This window comes from Lacerta agilis, chromosome 18, assembly GCF_009819535.1.
Source record: "Lacerta agilis isolate rLacAgi1 chromosome 18, rLacAgi1.pri, whole genome shotgun sequence".
Classification (NCBI taxonomy): domain Eukaryota; kingdom Metazoa; phylum Chordata; class Lepidosauria; order Squamata; family Lacertidae; genus Lacerta; species Lacerta agilis.
Genome location: NC_046329.1, coordinates 867,729 through 885,461, shown reverse-complemented (window position 1 = coordinate 885,461; position 17,733 = coordinate 867,729). Strand labels below are relative to the sequence as shown.

The 17,733-nt window shown below is 52.8% G+C and overlaps 1 protein-coding gene across 1 annotated transcript; it reads right to left on the bottom strand.

Annotated features, from left to right (window-relative positions):
• Positions 1–4,628: 4,628 nt before the first annotated feature.
• Positions 4,629–16,155, bottom strand: THOP1 (thimet oligopeptidase 1). The gene is made up of 13 exons (XM_033136649.1): positions 16,063–16,155; positions 14,988–15,191; positions 14,158–14,306; positions 11,808–11,915; positions 11,303–11,405; positions 10,484–10,644; positions 9,849–9,984; positions 8,820–9,186; positions 7,808–8,009; positions 6,921–7,107; positions 6,072–6,200; positions 5,511–5,647; positions 4,629–4,839 (listed from the first exon to the last, which is right to left on the bottom strand). The coding sequence occupies exons 1-13, from the start codon at positions 16,076–16,078 to the stop codon at positions 4,681–4,683; spliced, it is 2,058 nt and encodes a 685-aa protein (XP_032992540.1). The 5' UTR covers positions 16,079–16,155; the 3' UTR covers positions 4,629–4,680.
• Positions 16,156–17,733: the final 1,578 nt, after the last annotated feature.

The window sequence follows — 17,733 nt, the reverse complement described above, 5'->3', positions numbered from 1 at the left end:
TGGTTCTCTGAACATTTACTTTGGGGCAAAGCAAGATTCTAGTCCTCGCTGTTTTGAAGACAAACTTGTATTTATTCCCAATGGTCTACTATGATTTCAGTCCTGAGGGTTCTGAGACTTAAAGGGCTGATTTACAGACATCCCATAATCTCAAAAGTACCGACCAACGGGGGGGGGGCAAACACCCTCCCTGCATCTTTGCCCCATCGGCTTCCCCTGGGAGGTGGGCGAACCCATCCTCGAGGGGCGGATCCTGCGCAGTGGAGAAGTGGGGCCCTCTCTGGCTTTTGACCCTATAGGGTGATGCTGTGCACCCTCTGTGGAAAAAAGTCACCCCAGCCAAGGTCGTCTGCCCCCCCCCAATTGCTGCCTCCCCCCCCCCCTTTGCAGATTAAACTTCCAGGAGCGACAAGGTCCTTGGAACAAGCATGTCACCACCTCCTGGGGAAACACATCGCAGGAATGCGACTGCTGTGGGGGACGTGCATTGGCTGCTCCACTGAGGATCAGGCCCTCCCCCGCTTGCTCGGGAGGTTTCAGAGGGACTTGCGTGCAAAGCCAGGTGCTCGTCCACCAAGCTTGTCTTTGGAAATAAAGATTCTGGTCCTCATGGTCTTAACACGAAGCTGCAGAGTTGAGCTCCATATTGTCTGCACAGGCCAGCAGCAGCTGTACATGCTTTCAGGCAAGGAGATGTCAGGAATCAAACCTGAGACCTTCTGCTTGTACCCCAGAGAGACATGTCCCGCTCAAGCCCTCCTTGTCGTCTCCAGGGCTGCATTTCCACCAGCTGCCTCCCCCTGCAACAGCAACCCGCTGCGGTGCCAAAACCACAGGTGGGATCAGTTTGGGACCTGCAGCTACTTAGCCATGATGGCTGCACTCACCCTCCCCTCTTGGAGGCAGCAAATGCTTCTGAATGAGACCAGGATGGGATAGTAGAGCCTCCAAGCCCAGGGACAGTCTACCACTGAATACTAGACAATGGAATCAACCACTGGGGAGTGCCTGGCACTCATGTCCTGCTTGGGGGCTTATTCTTTGAAGACTGGGGGCTTACTAGATGGGCCCCCTTTGGCCATATTCTCTTCTATGGAACCTCCAGCTCCAGAGGCAGTCTCTCAATTCCTAGGTGCTTAGATGTATCTGGCCACTGCAGAGAACAGGGTACTGTGCCTCTTTGTCCTGATCCCACAGCCAGGCTCCTCTTATGGAACCTGCAGGCCCACAGGCAGTCCGTCGGGATCCCAAGGTTTGTTGAGGTGTTTGGCCCCTGTGAGGACAGGGCCCTGGGGTGGATATGGTGTGGGGCACCCTGCAGGCTCAGACACGCGGCCCATGCCTTCCCTTCCCAGATAGTAAACTTTGCTAAATGTGTTTGCAGCTGCCCTGAAATAAGTACGGCCAGACCCAGCGGGACGTTGAACATTCTCTGGGTTAAAAAGGAGGCCGGGGGTCCTGTCCCTCGTCCCCAATCCCACCAGTCTTGGCTGCTGGATCCGTGCCAACAGATGTTGGGGGGCCTGGTGGGGGGCTCAGCGCCTTCTGGGCTGGCACATATGGGGCAAGGGCCTCCATGTCCCCTGGTGAGATGCACCTGATTCACTCCTGGAACCTGCAATTCCACAGAAACAGCCAGTCCAAGGGTCATCCAGTCCAACCCCCCCCCCCCCGGATACAGTGCTTTCAATGCACACAGAGCCAAGCTGCACCACCCTGTGAACTCCTGCCTGAGTGCAGTTAATTTGGTCCTGCTATTTAAGCCAGAGAAAGGCATGGGGAGGGAAAGGAGCAGACACGGTCATTTGGGCTCAAGGCAGGGAGGAGAGAAAAGAGATGCAGCAAAGCCCCCTCCCCAAAGCCTGCAAAATCATAGAATGGAAGGGAACCCCTGAGGGTCATCATTCTAGCCCAACCCCCTGCAATGCAGGAATATTTTGCCCGATGTGGGGCTCAAACCCACGACCCTGAGATTAAGAGTCTCCTGCTCTACTGACTGAGCTAGCCCAGGCCCCCTACGGAAGAGAGAGGGAGAAGAGCTGCTGGAAGAGGCCAAAGGGGGCCCATCTAGCCCAGCAGCCTATTGCCACAAGCGCCACGCGGACGCCAGCTTTCCATTGCAGGTCGCCAGTTCAATTCCTGACAGCAGCCCCAGAAAGGAGGATGAGGGGCCCTCCCAGGGCAGCAAGATTTGGTTTGTTTTTACAATTTCTGGCCTGCCCCTTCACTGCCAGGACAGGACAGAACGACAGCTCTGTTGGCGAGTACTTGGTGCTGATAATGCTAAGGTTGCCGGTTCAATCCCCCCCTTGCAGGGGGTTGGACTAGATGGCCCTCGGGGTCCCTTCCAACTCTACGATTCTATGATGCCGATGTGTGTGCTGAGCTCAAACGTGCCAGAAGCTTCCTGGTGTACTGATTTTTATAGGAGAAATGCTGGAGGGGTTTAGGGAATCAAGGGACCCTCACCCAAAATAAAATAATTAGGTGTTTAAGAGGCCATGATCCCAATCGGGAGCTGCAGGGCATGCCAACATTGCGGGAACAATCACCCCCCGCCCCCCGCTTCAATCCTGTGCCCTAATAAGGTCAACTTGTTTTGGACCTGATATGGACCCCCACCCACCCACCCACTTGCCAGCACCCCCCACTCTTCCATCTCCAGGGGTCCAGGCATGAAATGCAAGCTGGGAGATGACTGCAAGGCCCCCCAAGGAGAGCAGCATGCGGAGACCCACAGGCCAAAAATAGTCAGGGTTTTTTGGGGGGTATGCTAGGAGTGGAAGCGCAGAGATTTGGCCAACATGCTAGGAAGGGCAAGGCACCCAGAGGCAGGCGAGACAGGCGAGGAGGCCGGCAGCCCAGGAATCTGACCCCCGCCCCAGGGACAAATTTAGCCCTGTCTGCGTGCCCAGAATAAGGCGCCCTGGGGGCCACTCCAGCCACAAACTTAATCCTCCCCCCTGTGTGCACGAAGGAACACCCATCTGGCTTTTAATAAACACTGTTTGGAAATGGAGCCTGGCCTAAAATTAACGCCGACCTCCTCAGAGATCTGGGTCTTTGCAGACAAAGGATGCGCAGGACACACCCCCCCCCCCGAGATGTCTCTGGAGCGCATGGAAGTGCCCAGGCTGCCCCCTAAAGGGCAGTGGTGGGCATTGCAGTGGGTGACCCTGGGGTCCCTCTCGGCACTACGCTTCTATGAAAAGGATCAGGTCCATTGCAAGGAAGTACAAGAGGGGAACTCAGACAATCTGGGGGTTTAGAGTCTCCCCTCTTCCTTCCTTCCTTCCTTCTCTCTCTCTCTCTCTCTCCCTTACACACACAAACACTCTCCACAGAATCACACCCAAGACAATGTGGTCTAGCACCTTTGTAAGCTCCCTCTTCCCCTCCATCAAGGATGCCAAGTCCAGGCTGAAACGAAAATCTCAAAAACCCTTTATTGGCCGTCCAACCTGAGCCCCGGCTGCTGCTGATAAGAAGAAGAGGAGCTTCTGTGTCCGTGGGACCCTTTTGCTTGCGCCGGGAGAGAACTCGAACCACAACCCACCTTAGGCGGATATGAAAACAGGGGGCCCAGACAGCTGCTGCATGGAGTGGCTGGCCGGGCCAAGGCAGAGATTAGGGGGGTCCCCTTCAGGATCTCTGTCGAGACCAGATCTCTGCGCCACGATGGCTTCCCTCCCATCTTAAAAAACGGAAGAGTCTTTAGATTTGAGAGACGGCCACTTCCTAACAGGCGATGATTGCCCTCCTTTGGAAAGAGGGGTCATTTTGTGCTGCAAAAAACCCCACGGGGGGGACGTTAACTGGGGTTTGCTCCCTGCCCCCCCAAATACCTAGCATTGAGAACAGCCTCAAATGCACCCAGATCTGTTGTGCAAACTGCATCAAACCTATACCGTTAAATTGATACACAGAGCTAAGATTTGGGGCTTAAGATCGATTCCGAAGGGTGTGGAAGCAAGAATGGGAATAATTTTTAGCCCCATGGAAATCAGAGAAATGGAGGGAAGGAAAGAGGACCCCCCCCCCGGCTGCAGTAATGCATGTGGCCTTCCCCTGGACGCTGTGCACTGCGGCTGGAGCTCTCAGGTGGCAGCAAACCCAAGGGGCGCCTCTGCGGGAGAATGTCCCCCCCGCAGGAAATTCAAGGAGAAGGGGCTGCAGCAGTGGTCTTCCTCTTCTGGGGAGATCTTGCCAGATCCTGCCAGAAGGCACAGGGCAGGGCAGCACATTCCCGCCTTGCCTTGGGCAACTCTGCTGGGCGCTTTACACTTCTGCAAGAGCCCTGGATCTGACGGATCTAGGCCAGGGATCCACTTGCAAGTGGCAGGAAACCCAGAGCCTGATTGCAAATGGCTGCAAACTCCAGCCCTCGCTCAAGGGCAGGAAAGAATCAGAGCTCCAAAACCAACCATTAAAAGCATATTTTCCGGCGGGGGGGGGGGAAGCAAAGGAGCCAGATGGGTTTAGAGAAATTTTGTTTGTTGGGGCTCTGGGGTGGGCCAAGGAGGGAATCAGGAAGCCGAGAGACCCGTTCCCTCCAGAACTCCGGGTGGGAGGCAAGGCGGACCGCCCCCCCCCCCGCCTCCCAAGGCTATTTCTACAAGCAGACCACCACCAGGCAGGACTTGCAAGTGCCCCCGGCTGGGAAGCGGGCAGGGGGAGGTCTCAGCAGGATGAGGGGAGGCTGGTGGGGTCAGCGGCAAGACCCTTGCTAGCCAGGAAGGCGTCCTGCTTGGGATTCCGGCCAAGGAAGCGGAGCAGCATGTCGGAGGCATCCAGGGAGCCGCCGGGACGCAGGATGCAGTTGCGGTAGTCCATGCCCACCTAGAAAAGAGCCAGAGAGAAGCCCGGGTCAAAACCAGAGACTCGGGAGTTGGAAGGGACCCCCAGGGGTTATCTAGCCCAACCCCTGCAAGGCAGGAATCTCAGCTAAAGCATCCAAGACAGGTGACCACCCAACCTCCAGGGAAGGAGAGTCTAGAAGCTCCAGAGAAGCCATGCAATAAACTGCCACTTCCAGGACATGCAATGGGAAAAGCAGCCCTTGCAGAGGCTCTGCCCTCTCTCCAGCATAAAAGTATTTGCATATTGCTCATTTCTCTCTCTCTCTCCCCTCTCCCCTCTTTTCTACTCCTTTTATTTCTCCCCCCCCCCCACTTTTTATGCTTTCATTATACCTAGGGGGAAGGATATTAAGTTTTGTATTTTTCTCTATTAACCTTAATAAAATTTATTTTTATATTTTAAAAAATGCACATGGCTGTCTCATAAAACTGCATAAAGTTGAACATGGCTGTCCATTCACCACTGTTCACTGTAATAGTCCTGGTGGAGTAGAAGGGTTTTCACTTAGTTCCCCAGTGGCAGGGAGTTCCACAGGACCCGGTGCTTGGCGAAGGCCATTCCAGGCTCTTGGCTGGCAGGTGAGCGACACAGGCAGCTCTGGTTGGCTTGAAGGGCAGGAGGGGATGGGGGATGGAGGGCTCCGGGCCTACCTTGTGGTTCATGACGCCTTCTTTCTTGAAGCGGGTGTAGAACATGTCCATGGAGTAGACTTCGCTCCAGAGGTAGCCGTAGTACTGGGCATCGTAGCCTCCTGCCAGGTGGCCAAACGTCGCCGGCATGTTCGTACCTTGCAAGGGGCAATGCAGGGAGAAGGTCAGGAGAGCCTTGGGGGGTGGGGACCCTTCCCTTAGACACAGAACTGGAGGCTGGAAGGGACCCCCAAGGACCCCCCAATGCAGGAATGGTCTGCGTGGGGCATTGCATCTCCATGGGAAACAGCCCAAATCCCACCACACAATCTTCCTGGAAGAGAAAACGCAATGGAGAAAAGGAGCTCTCGGTGGAGATTTCAGTGAGGACTAGAATCTGACATTCCTTTGTGACATATAATCTGGTCTTCCTTCACTTTCTGCCTCGTGCAATGGATTAAGAGGGCAGGTGAAACCTTTCCAAACAGCAAGGGACCTGACCAGATTTCCAAACTGCATTGATCTTGGCCAGATTTAGCAGAAAACAAAGCCTTGTTCCCCGCAGCCTCCTCTGCCCGTTACCTGGGGTTGCAGGGACGCCCAGGATCTTGTCACACTGCCGGGCGTACTCCTCCACAGGGTCGGCGTCCGTCTGTGTGTGCAAAGCCTGGTCGACTTTGGCCAAGACGATCTGGCGCAGGTTGAAGAGCCCTGGAGAGAGAGAGGGAGGAGGAGGAGGGAAAGGAGAAAAGTGGGGCAGAGGGCTCTGGGGTCCCCACCCCCCTGCCCCAAATGGCCAGGGAGCCTTTTGGCCCATCCAGCTCTGGGGGGAAAGCCGAAAACTGAAATAAAGTAGGCAGAAGGTTCAAAGAGCTAAGAACAAAGGCAAGAGGAGCCACTTTGGGTTAGGAAACTTCCTGGTTCTCAGAAACTGTGTGTCGCCTTCTTTATGAAGGGGAGTCTGGGATGAGGAAGCTGATTAACTATTAAATAAATAAATTTAATAAATGAAACAAAATAAACTAATCAGTCCTGCATGTATTGCCCAAACACCGGCTTCTAGGTTAAAGAGGACATTTCCTTGCTTATCTCTATGGTGTTGCTATTACGCATCAAAAGGATTTAATTCAAATTATCGCACACATACAAAAAACATTTTTAAATGGAGAAAGAAAGCTACTGGATTGTTCAGCATCCAAGATTCTTTGGCAGCAAGTTATTTTTTATTGATAAGCTTTTGATCTGGGAGAGATCAGTCAGTAGAATCTGAGACTCTTAATCTCATGGTTACGGGTTCGAATCTTTCGTTGGGTGAAATATTCCTTCCTTGCAGGGGGGTTTGGATGGATGCTACGATTCTAGGCATGCTTTTTGCAGGCAATATTGCTCCTTCCCACCCTCCCCATGAAGCCACCTGGGGATGCTGCCTACCTGTGTTGGCCTGTCGGGACTTGATGAGCTTCTCCAGCAGCTGGTCTGGGATGGGCGCGCCGTTCTTGTAGTGCGTGGACATCCGCCGCAGGGGCTCCTTCTCCCACACCCAGTTCTCCAGCATCTGCGACGGAGCCTCTACAAAGTCCCTCTCCACGTGGGTCCCACTGAACATGGCAAAGTCCGCCTGCCAGGGGGCAGAGAGGAAGGGCTGCAGGACTGTCCTCAAAGTTACCCAGCGAGCTTCCCGGCTAAGTAGGAAGGATTTGAACCCTGGTCTCGCTCAGGCCTCATTTAACCCACACCACAACACTGTGAGGTAGGTTGGGGCCGAGATAGAGGCTCTGAATAACTCCAAGGTCCCCCATTAAGCATCATGACCAAGGTGGGGGAATTCGAACACTGGTCTCTCCCAAATCTTTGTCCTCTTTTCATCTCTGCAACCATGTGAGGCAGGCTAGGCTGAGAGGTCACACAGTGGGCATCATGGCTGAGTGCGGGGGATTTGAGCCCTGGTAACTTCCAGGACCTAGTCCGACACTCTAACCACTATGTGACGCTGCCATGGGGGGCTATCTGCCATGAATGCTTGTGTAGATTCCTGCCCTGCATGGGGTTGGACTAGATGACCTTGTGGGGTCCCTTCCAACTCTACTATTCAATACTTGGCAATTTCTGCACACAGTTTCACACGTTTTACCCAACAGGCAACACTAAATCGCACTAATTTAGCCAAAATATCCTTCCAATCCCAGGTCCCTTTACCACTTTCTAGCACCCCTCATTTTCAAAGGTTGGAAAATTCAGCAGCTCAGCCTGGGACCCATTTTCCAGCCCAGAAGACCGAGGCCAAGGGATTCCCCACCCTGCCTCCCAAGGGCTCTAACCTGCGAGCAGAGCTGGTGCATGACGTGCCCAAACTCGTGGAAGTAGGTCTCCACCTCGTCGTGCTGCAGCAACGAAGGCGCGTCTTGCGTGGGCTTCGTGAAGTTGGCCACCATGGCTGCCACCGAGATCTGGCGGCTTCCGTCGGGGAGAAGGCAGCCGGGCTGCAGACCAAAGCAGGCGGCGTGGCCATACTTGCCCTCCCTGCCCCGGGGACAAAGGAGAGTCTGTGGCAGAGCACGGATTGGGGCCCCTTCCAACGCTACGATTCTTATTCTCTCTCTGGGCTTCCTGCATTGCAGGGGGCTGGGCTGGATGTCCACATCCTGGAGCCTCCAGGGCCAGAGGCAGTCTATCTGGACTCCAGCAAGGACTGGAAGCAGGGCTGGATGCACCCCCTTTGGCCTGAGGCAGTCTACCCTCAAGAACCAGAAGGCGGGAAGAGCAGCTGGGGGCAGGGCTGCTGTGCTCAGGACCCCTTGGGGGCTTCTGGACTGATTGCTAGATTCTATTTCTCTGCCGATTCCCATCCTGATGAATCGCGAACCGGTTTACAACCATTAATTGGTGATTGCGGAAAATAACATCCCAAATGCAGCAAAAAATCACCAGTGAAGCAATTACAAATCACTGATGAAACAATTGCTGTCTAACTATTAACAGAGCAACCAGAATTTTTCCCTTGGACAGCATCTGGTTGGCTACTTTGGGACCAGGGTGCTCTGGGCCTGATCCAGTGGCGGGAGTCTTTGGATGCCTTGATGGAGCCTCCAGCTCCAGAGACAGTCAATCTGGATTTCTCGGTTCCATGGGGCATTTGGCTGCTGTGAGGTCGGGATGCTGGGCTGCTGGGCTGATCCAGCCCCCGGGTTCTTACTATGGAGCCTCCAGCTGCAGAGGCAGTCTACCCAGATTCTTTGGCCCGATGTGGAAGCCGCACTCTCCCTCTGACCCCTGGACGTGGGACCTTCTGCACGCTCATTGACCCTTTGCCCCCCCCCCCCCGGGACTCACCTTGGGTAGAGGTCCAGGTAGAACTTCCCGATGGCCTGGCCGGATTGGGCATCCTGCACGGCGTAGAGCTGGACGTCGGGGTGCCAGGCGGGGGCTCCCTCCTCCAGGCGGAAGGTGAGCCCCAACAGCTCCTGGTAGATGCCCAGCAGGCCGGCCGTCACCACCTCCATGGGGAAGAACTCCTTGAGCAGGTTCTGGTCCACCTGGTAGAGCGTCTCCTGAACCCGGTTCATGTAGAAGCGCAGGTCCCAGGCATGGAGGTGCCCGTCAAAGGGCAGGCCGCGCTGCTCGCACTCCTGGCGCTTCAGGGACAGCATCAGGGCCCGCTCCTGCTCGCCCAGCACGCGCAGCTTGGCCGCCAGCTCATCTGCGGGGAGGGGGGGAAGCAGAGGGCGGGAGGGTTGCAGGGCCCCCCGGGGGTTATCCAGACCAACCCTGCGCTGGGCAGGAAGCTCGGCCGAAGAACCACAGGCACCCCAGGGTCAGCTAGGCCACCCCCCTGCCGAGCAGGGAGCTGAGCTGAAGAAGCACAGAACGGAAGGTTGCAGGGACCCCCAGGGGACATCTAGACCCACCCCCCCTGCGAGGCCAGGATCTCAGCAAAAGAATCCCTGACAGACAGCTGATTAAAATCCTCCAAAGAACAGAGTCCACCACCTTCTGAATCCGTTGGTTCGGGTCCTGCCCTCTGGAACAGAAAAGCAGCTCCAGGAAGGGGTCTGTGAACCTCCTCTGGCTTTCAAAAATATTAACTACCGGTATTATTAATAAAGAATTTTAGTCAAAGGTTGTCTAAACACGCAAATAAGAAACACAAACAACGGAGAGACTCCCCTGCACCTACTGGAAGGCCTCTCCTTCCTTGGAGGTTTTTAACAGATTCTTTAGCGCAGATTCCTGCCTTGCAGGGGGTTGGGATAGATGACCCCCCGGGGTCCCTTCCACCTCTGCAGTCCTAGGGGGCCCTTCAACCACCCCGCTTTCTTTGGGGCCGAAGCCACGTGCTCCCCACCTGCGGAAACGCCTTACCCAGGAAAGAGGCCACCGTCTGGCAGTCCTTGGCCATGTTCATCTCCAGGACGAAGTCGGCGTGCGTCTCGAATCCCAGCAGAGCCGCCTTCTTCGCCCGCAGAACCACCAGTTCCTTCAGGATCTGGCAGTTCTCCTGCGGGAACCGGAGGCAGGGAGGAGGTGAGGGAGCCAGTGGGGGGCGGACCGCAAAGGAGCCCCCTTTATGTCCCCACTTTCAGAAAGACCTTTATCATCAACTACATGGAGAAACAGACATTCTTGCTGCGCTCTGAGAAACGTAAGGAAATAAGAGTCTGCAGCAAAACCCTCAACCAAGAAAATGGAATCGTGCAGGGAGGTTTTCCTCCCTCTATCGTAAACTCGAACTCGTGGCATGCAAGGAAGCGGAATGCCGGGAAGGGTCAGGGCGGGCGAAATGGCGCAGGTTTCACCTGTGGAACTCACTGCTACAGGAGGCACGGACAGCCACAAACTCGGACGGCATTTAAAGAGCGAGGGACAAAATTTGGACGAGTCCCTGCCGAGTTTTCATGCGGCAGCAGAGATATGCAGGGAGAAAGGGAGCCACTCTCCAGGCAGAAAGCAGAAAAGGCGTTTGTTTGTTTGTTTGTTGGGTCTGTGCTGCCTCTTACCTCCTTGCAGCGGGAGTTGAACTGCTTCTCCACCCGCCTCCGGGTCTCTGGAACGTGGCACTTCTTCATCAGGGGGAAGTAGTGGGGGTACTTCAGGGTCACCTTCAGTTTCCCCTCCTCCGTCTTCTCCAGGGAGCTCAGGAAGTCCTCAGGGAGACCCCCTGCAAGGAAGGACAAGGGCACCCATGGGTGGCGGGCAAAGGGGCCCAGGGGGCGAGCCTCACAGAGGACTGGGTGCTTTAGCTGTACAAGTTTCATGTGAGGATTGCAGGCTTCATCGCTCCTGGCGCCCGTTATTGGGTCACTGCGGTTATTTCATTATTACGCTATGAATTGATGCTTTTATACACTTAATCTGCTTCTGGAAAAGCAAAGGATTTCAAATTGTACCCCCTGAAAAGGTCAGGAATAATAATAATAATAATAATAATAATAATAATAATAATAAACAAAATTAATCTGTAATATAATGGCAAGTACTTGGCAATCATTTACCATTTCTAAGCAAAGTAACATTAATCCGTAATCTAATGACAAGTATTTTAAATTATTTCTATGCTTACCTGGGAGGAACGGTTGAGAAAATTATTGGGTTTGGCTGAGGGTCATCCAGCCCAACCCTCTGCAAGGCAGGAATCTTGCCTAAGGTGGGTTTTGAACCCACAACCTTGAGATTAAGACTCTACCGATTGAGCTATCCCAGATATGAAGAATCATGGAAAGGTGGAGTTGGAAGGGAACCCCAAGGCTCATCTAGTCCAACCCACTTTGCCCCCCCCACCCACGGCACCCGAGGGACACCCGTTGCCCCGCCCTTACCCAGCTCTTCCCGGGAGAAGGGCAGGACGGTTGTGTCCTCGTTGAGGTTCTTGTTGAAGTCGATGCAGAGAACGCTCAGCCTTTTTTTGATCTCTTTGATTTTCTGGGCGAAAGGGAGAAACGGGGTTGGAGGCAGCAGAATGCCCCGAGCCGAGTCGGCTCCCCCCCAAGAACGCCCCCCCTGCAGTCATCCACACAGGGCGGTTTAGTCGCTAAAAGGCCTGCAAGAATTCACAAGAGGGAGAAAGGCCCCTCTTCTCAGGCTGCGCATCGTCTTTCCACGCCTCTTTTGACCTCGCAGGGGCGTCCCTCCAGCCCTGCTGGGATGAGAGAATGGTGGGGCCGGAAGGGACCCCCAAGGGTCATCCAGTCCAACCCGTTGCAAGGCAGGAATCGCAGCGTTTGGCCAGCTCCGTTCCCTTCGCTTCCAAGCCTCCCCCAGCCGTGCCCCTGGGAGGCCAGAGGACCCTCAGGGTCCCCCCCCCCTTGGGCAAATGTCTCCCACCTCCTGCGTCTCCTCAGGGAGATGGAGGCCACTCCGCCGGCCCAGCTTGATCAGGCGCTCAAGGTATCGCTTCGCTTCTGGCTTCAGGGAGGTGTTCTCCAGCTTCTCCTGCAAGGAAGAAACAAATCAAGTAATTACCTTGGTTCTCAAACTCCAAAAACCCGGAAGTGTTCCGGTTTTCAAACGTTTTCGGAAGGCAAACATCTGATGCAGCTGTCGGCTGTTGTTTCCGGAGCGCCTGCACAAATCAGAAGCCGTGCCTCGGTTTTCGAACAGTTCTGAAGTCAAACGGACTTCCAGAATGGGTTAAATTTGGCGCTTTTGTTTTTGCTATTTATTTTGTGTTTTGGTTTTTGAGGCTTTTTCGGTTCTTTTGTTTCGGTGACTCTGTGGAACCCAGTTCAGCTACCGATCGATTGTGTGTCTGCAGAAATGGATAAATGCCCCCCCATCCAAACAATGACTGTCATCAGTGCAGGTAAGAAAAAAATAATATTTTTTATCATCTACAATACTGTCTTATTTATTTCATAGTACAGTACATTGATTATTGCTTTCATTTTATGGATCAATGGTCTCATTAGATAGTAAAATTCATGTTAAATTGCTGTTTTAGAGGTTGTTTTTAACGGATTAATTTGTTTTGCATTACTTTCTATGGGAAAGCATGCCTTGGTTTTGGAACGCTTTGGTTTTGGAATGGACTTCCCGAACGGAAAGTTTGAGAACCAAGGTACCACTGTCCAGTGGACGCGAACGGGATCCATTCCGGGGCCCTGTTCACATCATGAGCAGTCCACAACCCGCAGCGCTGCTTTTGCACATGCGCGAACTGCTGAACCCGGAAGTAACCTGTTCCGGCACTTCCGGGTTTGGCGCATTCGTAACCCGCGCCGTTCGCAACCCGAGTTACGGCTGTATTACTAATAATTATTATTGCTGTTGTTGTTATTTCATCTCTAAACCACTTAAAGCAGTTCAGAAAATAGGCCAGGAGTTACAACGATGGTAATAACAACTATTTTATTATTATTATTATTATTATTATTATTATTATTATTATTATTTCATCTCTATAAGGTTGAGAAAATTTGGTCAGGAGCTATGAGCCTACCCAGCCAAAGGGCGAAGATGACTCTTCAGAGGAGAGCTGCTATGCAAACTGGATTTTCCAGGCTCACAGCCCATGCTCTGCCCCGAGGGCTGAGAGAAACACCTACACCCAGTTCAAGCTCATGGTAGGGCAAAGCTTAATTTCTGCAAACTGAGTTTCTTAAGCAGGTCAGCAGAAAAGGTCAGGTAATGCTAAAGAACAACAGATAATAACTGCAAGTCCTAGGCAATTAATTATTTCCCCCAGTAAGTGTTGGAAATGTAAAGAAAAAGAGGGTACGCTCTTTCATATGTGGTGGAATTGTAAACTAATTAAAAAATATTGGGAAATGATTTATAATGAATTGAAGAAAATGTTTAAGCTAACTTTTTTGAAGTTTTTTTGTGAGGCATTTCAGGCCAAGATTTGCTGAAAGAGAAGAAAAAAAACTTTTCATGTTTGCTGCAACTAGGGCTAGGATATTGCTAGCACAAAGATCAGACTTCCTCCACCTTGGCCCTCCAGATGCTTTGAGACTACAATTCCCATCATCCTTGACCACTGGTCCTGCTAGCTAGGGATCATGGGAGTTGTAGGCCAAAAACATCTGGAGGGCCGAGGATGAGGAAGCCTGACAAAGATGGAAAAGGGCTGAAATACCAACTAAAGAAGAATGGCAAGGGAAACGGACGGAATACGCTGAAATGGCAAAACTAATGGAAAGACAAAAGACAACAGAGATTTTAAGAAAGACTGGGAACCGTTTATGTAATATTTACAGATGTAAAGAAACAGACTCACATGCAGGGTTTGATTAAATACTTGCAATCAACATAACAAATGTGAAATAGAAATACGATGTTAAAATGATAAGAGAAGAATAATGATTTAATTTTTTTTAAAGAATAAGGAATAACCAATAAACAGGGAGAGATAATATGCCCAAAAACCAGAAAAGGAAGTTGAGGGAAGTCACTGGGTGGGGCGAGGGGGGGCGTTGAGGATTTGTAATGTCTTTTGTTTTTGAAATAATGATTGTGACGATGATTTTTTTTGTAAAATTCAATAAAAATTATTTTAAAAAGAAAAGAAAAAAGAAACCTGGAGAGGCCAGCCAGAGGGAGACGTCAGTCGCCAACCTGGTGCCCAAAGAACTCTGCACGGTTGCAATTGGGTGAGCGCCTGACCCCTGGGGGAGTTCTAGCACCAGTCCCACCCCCTTCCCGCCCCACTTTGGGGTGCCGCCTGCATCCCGACCTGCAGCCAGATGATGCGCTGGTAGACGTCCCTCCGCATGCTCATCTCCACGTCAAACTCAGAGAGCTTCTTGTCGGCCTCAGTGCTGGCCGCACGAACCTCCTTGCAGGGAGACACGTGTTGCGGGAAGTCTAGCATGTTCCGCTGAACTGGAAAGGGAAGAGGAAAAGGGGGCCGTCAGGGCAAACCTCTCGGCCCCCTACCCACTCACGGACCCACGCAGAGAACAGCCTGTGCCCCAGAGCTACGCTCACTTTGACTAACAATGGGGCATTTAGTATCACGGCTCCAGCCCCCTGGAAGCTAGTTCGTTTCATTTTATCCTTGTCTCCCGTCTTTCATCCATAGAGCAAAAGGAGGACAGCTCAGTCAGTACAGCAAGAGACTTTTCAGCTCAGGGTCATGGGTTCGAGCCCCACGTTGGGCAAAAGGTTTCCTGCATTGCAGTGGGTTGGACTGGATGACCCCTAGGGTACCTTCCAAAAGTATTCTCCTGTGATTCTACCTCCAGGAGGCTTGCACCATAAGAATACAAGATAGAAACACAAAAGACATACTAAAAACTAGAGCAAAAACACACTAATTTATACGTAATTATATATCCTAACTTCCCTGAGATCTATAGATGAATAGCATACAAATTTAACGTATGATGATGATGATGAAGAAGAACCTTCCTTCCCCCCAACCTTTCATTTGATAGGGCAGATCCACACAAAAAATCTCAGTAACCGCAGCTTCTCCCAGTGCCAAAGTTCCCAGCAAACTACAGCTTCCAGGATTCCTATTGTGTGGAAATGATGCGCCTTAAGGGCCCCCCCTGGACTTACCTGTGTACTCCACCTCCACAGCGGCCAGGGCACCCAGCGTGTTCTCGTAGGAGATGTCACCCTGCGCCAGGGCACCCACCGTGTCGTACACCTGCTTGGTCTTCTCGATCAGCTCGGCTGTGGCGTCCTGGATCTGCGCGGCTGTCAGGTCCCAGCGGAGGCGGATGGCCGGGCACGGGTGGGCTGCAGCCTCCATGGTGCTGTCTGGGTAGGGAAGGGGCAGAGAGGGGGCATCAAGCAAGCAGGAAGGGGAAAACAAAGGGCTACTCGCCACTGCCAAGGCTAGTAGGATCAGTGGCTGGGAATCTGCGGAACTCTCTGCCACAGGAGGCAGCCAGCCCCCTAGACGGCTTAGAAACAGGGTCAGACAAATTCATGGAGGAGAAAGACAATGCCAGGATAGCTCTGCCTCCACAGTTGGAGGCAGCAATACTTCTGCATGCCAGCTGCTGGGGATCTGCGGAACTCCCTGCCAAAGGAACTAGACTGCTTTAAAAGAAGACTGGAAAAATTCATGCTCTGTCAATGGCTGTTAGCCACAGTGTCTCTGCTCTGGCCTCCCCAGTTGCTTCTGAATCCCAGTTGCTGGAAACCACACCATGAAGGGGAAATTCACTCTTGTGTTCAAATCCTGCCGGTGGAGTTTCCCTTTGGGGGCATCTGCTGAGCCCCTATGAGGACAGGATGCTGGGCTACATGGTTCTGACATTCTTATGTGGCTGGCACATTGCTCATGCTCGGCATCTGGTGCGGAAAAGGGAAGGGGGCGCCCACTCCTTGCCCCTGTGCACCTCAAGCAGAAATCCAACCGGTGAAGGACAGAAATCCAACCGGTGAAGTTTTTTTGAACGAATTGTGGAAAGACAGAGAGAGAGGGATAGATGGATGGAAGCCTGTTGGCAGGTAAGGCTGAAATTCACCGGGACAAGTCCAAATGGGAAGATTGGGGGGGGGGGAATCCTAGCCTTCCTGGCTCTGACCACCCCCCCCCCACCTTCCCGGACTTTCTATTGCAGCTCCGACCTCAGGGCAGCTGCAACCCCGCGGCGCACCTGTTTTGCACCCCCAAGATCACCTGTCGGAGGAGCCATCCGCTTTAATCTGCTGCTATTCCTGCCGCTCCTGCTCAGCCGGGCACATGGAGCTTTCCAGAGCAAAGGCAGGAGAAGGAGGAGGGAGCGGAGAGCGAGTGGGATTATGGGATGGGGCGGGGCGAAGGAAGGCAGCCCCGCCCACCTCGAAAACAGAGGGCGGAGGGTTGTCACCTGCTTTGCATGCGCATATTTTCCCCATTGCAAACCCCACTAGGAGATAATCTCTTATAGAATTGGAAGGGACCCTGAGGGTCATCCAGTCCAACCCGCTGCAATGCAGGAATATGCGTGCATCCTTCCTTGAGAACCATGAGGACAAGCAACCTTTTTTTTTTTTTTTAAGGAAGGTGGCTGAGCTTGGCAAGCTGAAGGGTCCCTGGTTCTCCCCCCGGCCGCATCTTCAGGTGGGGACAGGGAAATGGCCCGCAAGCCTCTTTCCTTTAATAGAGAGCCGGAAGTTGTCTTGTACAGACTCGATTCCCGCATCCCCTTTGGGCGAGGAGCGGACAAAGGCGGGGCAGCTTCTCCGCCTTTGCGCAGGCTCCACCTCCTGCTCCCACAATCCACCGCTCTCCCATAGCAGCGACTCGCCTGCTTTCCTCCCTCAGTTGGTGGAAGGGGAGCATAGACATACGAAACGTAAAGAGAGAACCTTTTGTTGTTGGATAAAAAGGGTAAAACGCGCGGAGTGATGAGGGGGGTGCGCAATTTAAGGAAGGCGTCGTTTACTGCTCACTGAACCGGGAGCGTTTCGTAATTGGAAGGTTGGCTGGGTATCCGCTCCATCCCTAAGCCTTCTGTCAAACTTAAAAATGGAAAGCGTAATGCTGGTGGTCAACAAAAGAGGTTTAAAGACTCTTTTATGGCAAATCTAAAAAAAATGTAGTATAAACACAGACAATTGGGAAACACTGGCCTGCGAGCGCTCCAACTGGAGAACAGCCTTTACCAAAGGTGTCATGGGCTTTGAAGACACTCGAACTCAGGACACAAGGGAGAAACGTGCTAAGAGGAAAGCACGCTTGGCAAACCCTCACCATGATCAACTCCCACCCAGAAACCTATGTCCTCACCGTGGAAGGGTGTGTGGATCCAGAATCGGCCTCCACAGTCACTTACGGACTCACTGTTAAAACCATGTTTATGGAAGACAATCTTACTCAGCTATGAGGGATCGCCAAAGAAGAAGAAGAAGAGTAGCTGTGTACTACCTTGCAAGGTTGTTGGACAACCACTGTCAGATGCCCACTTGGTAGCACTGGCGGTGGACTAGATTGCAGGGCTTTCTGCTAGTCTTAGGCCAGCTGTAGGTTCGCAACATGCTTATGACAATTACACTGGACAACACTGCAGGGCCGTTGTGTGCTAGTCCTTCCGCAAACATTGGACAATATAGTAAGTCTCTTGTAACTCACAGCTTGAGCTCTTTTTTACTGAGATGCTCTGGAATGTTTTCTAAAAAATATAGGTAAAGGTAAAGGGACCCCTGAACGTTAGGTCCAGTCGCAGACGACTCTGGGGTTGCAGCGCTCATCTCGCGTTACTGGCCGAGGGAGCCGGCGTACAGCTTCCGGGTCATGTGGCCAGCATGACTAAGCCACTTCTGGCGAACCAGAGCAGCGCATGGAAACGCCGTTTACCTTCCCGCTGGA

Bases quoted from the DNA above. Each gene is read 5' to 3' on its own strand.
- THOP1 (XM_033136649.1), bottom strand. The intron at 14,307-14,987 runs GTAAGTCCAGGG...TTCCCTTTCCAG, and splicing joins TGTGGAGGTGGAGTACACAG to TTCAGCGGAACATGCTAGAC. The intron at 4,840-5,510 runs GTAGGCCCGGAG...GCTCTTTTCTAG, and splicing joins AAGGCGTCATGAACCACAAG to GTGGGCATGGACTACCGCAA.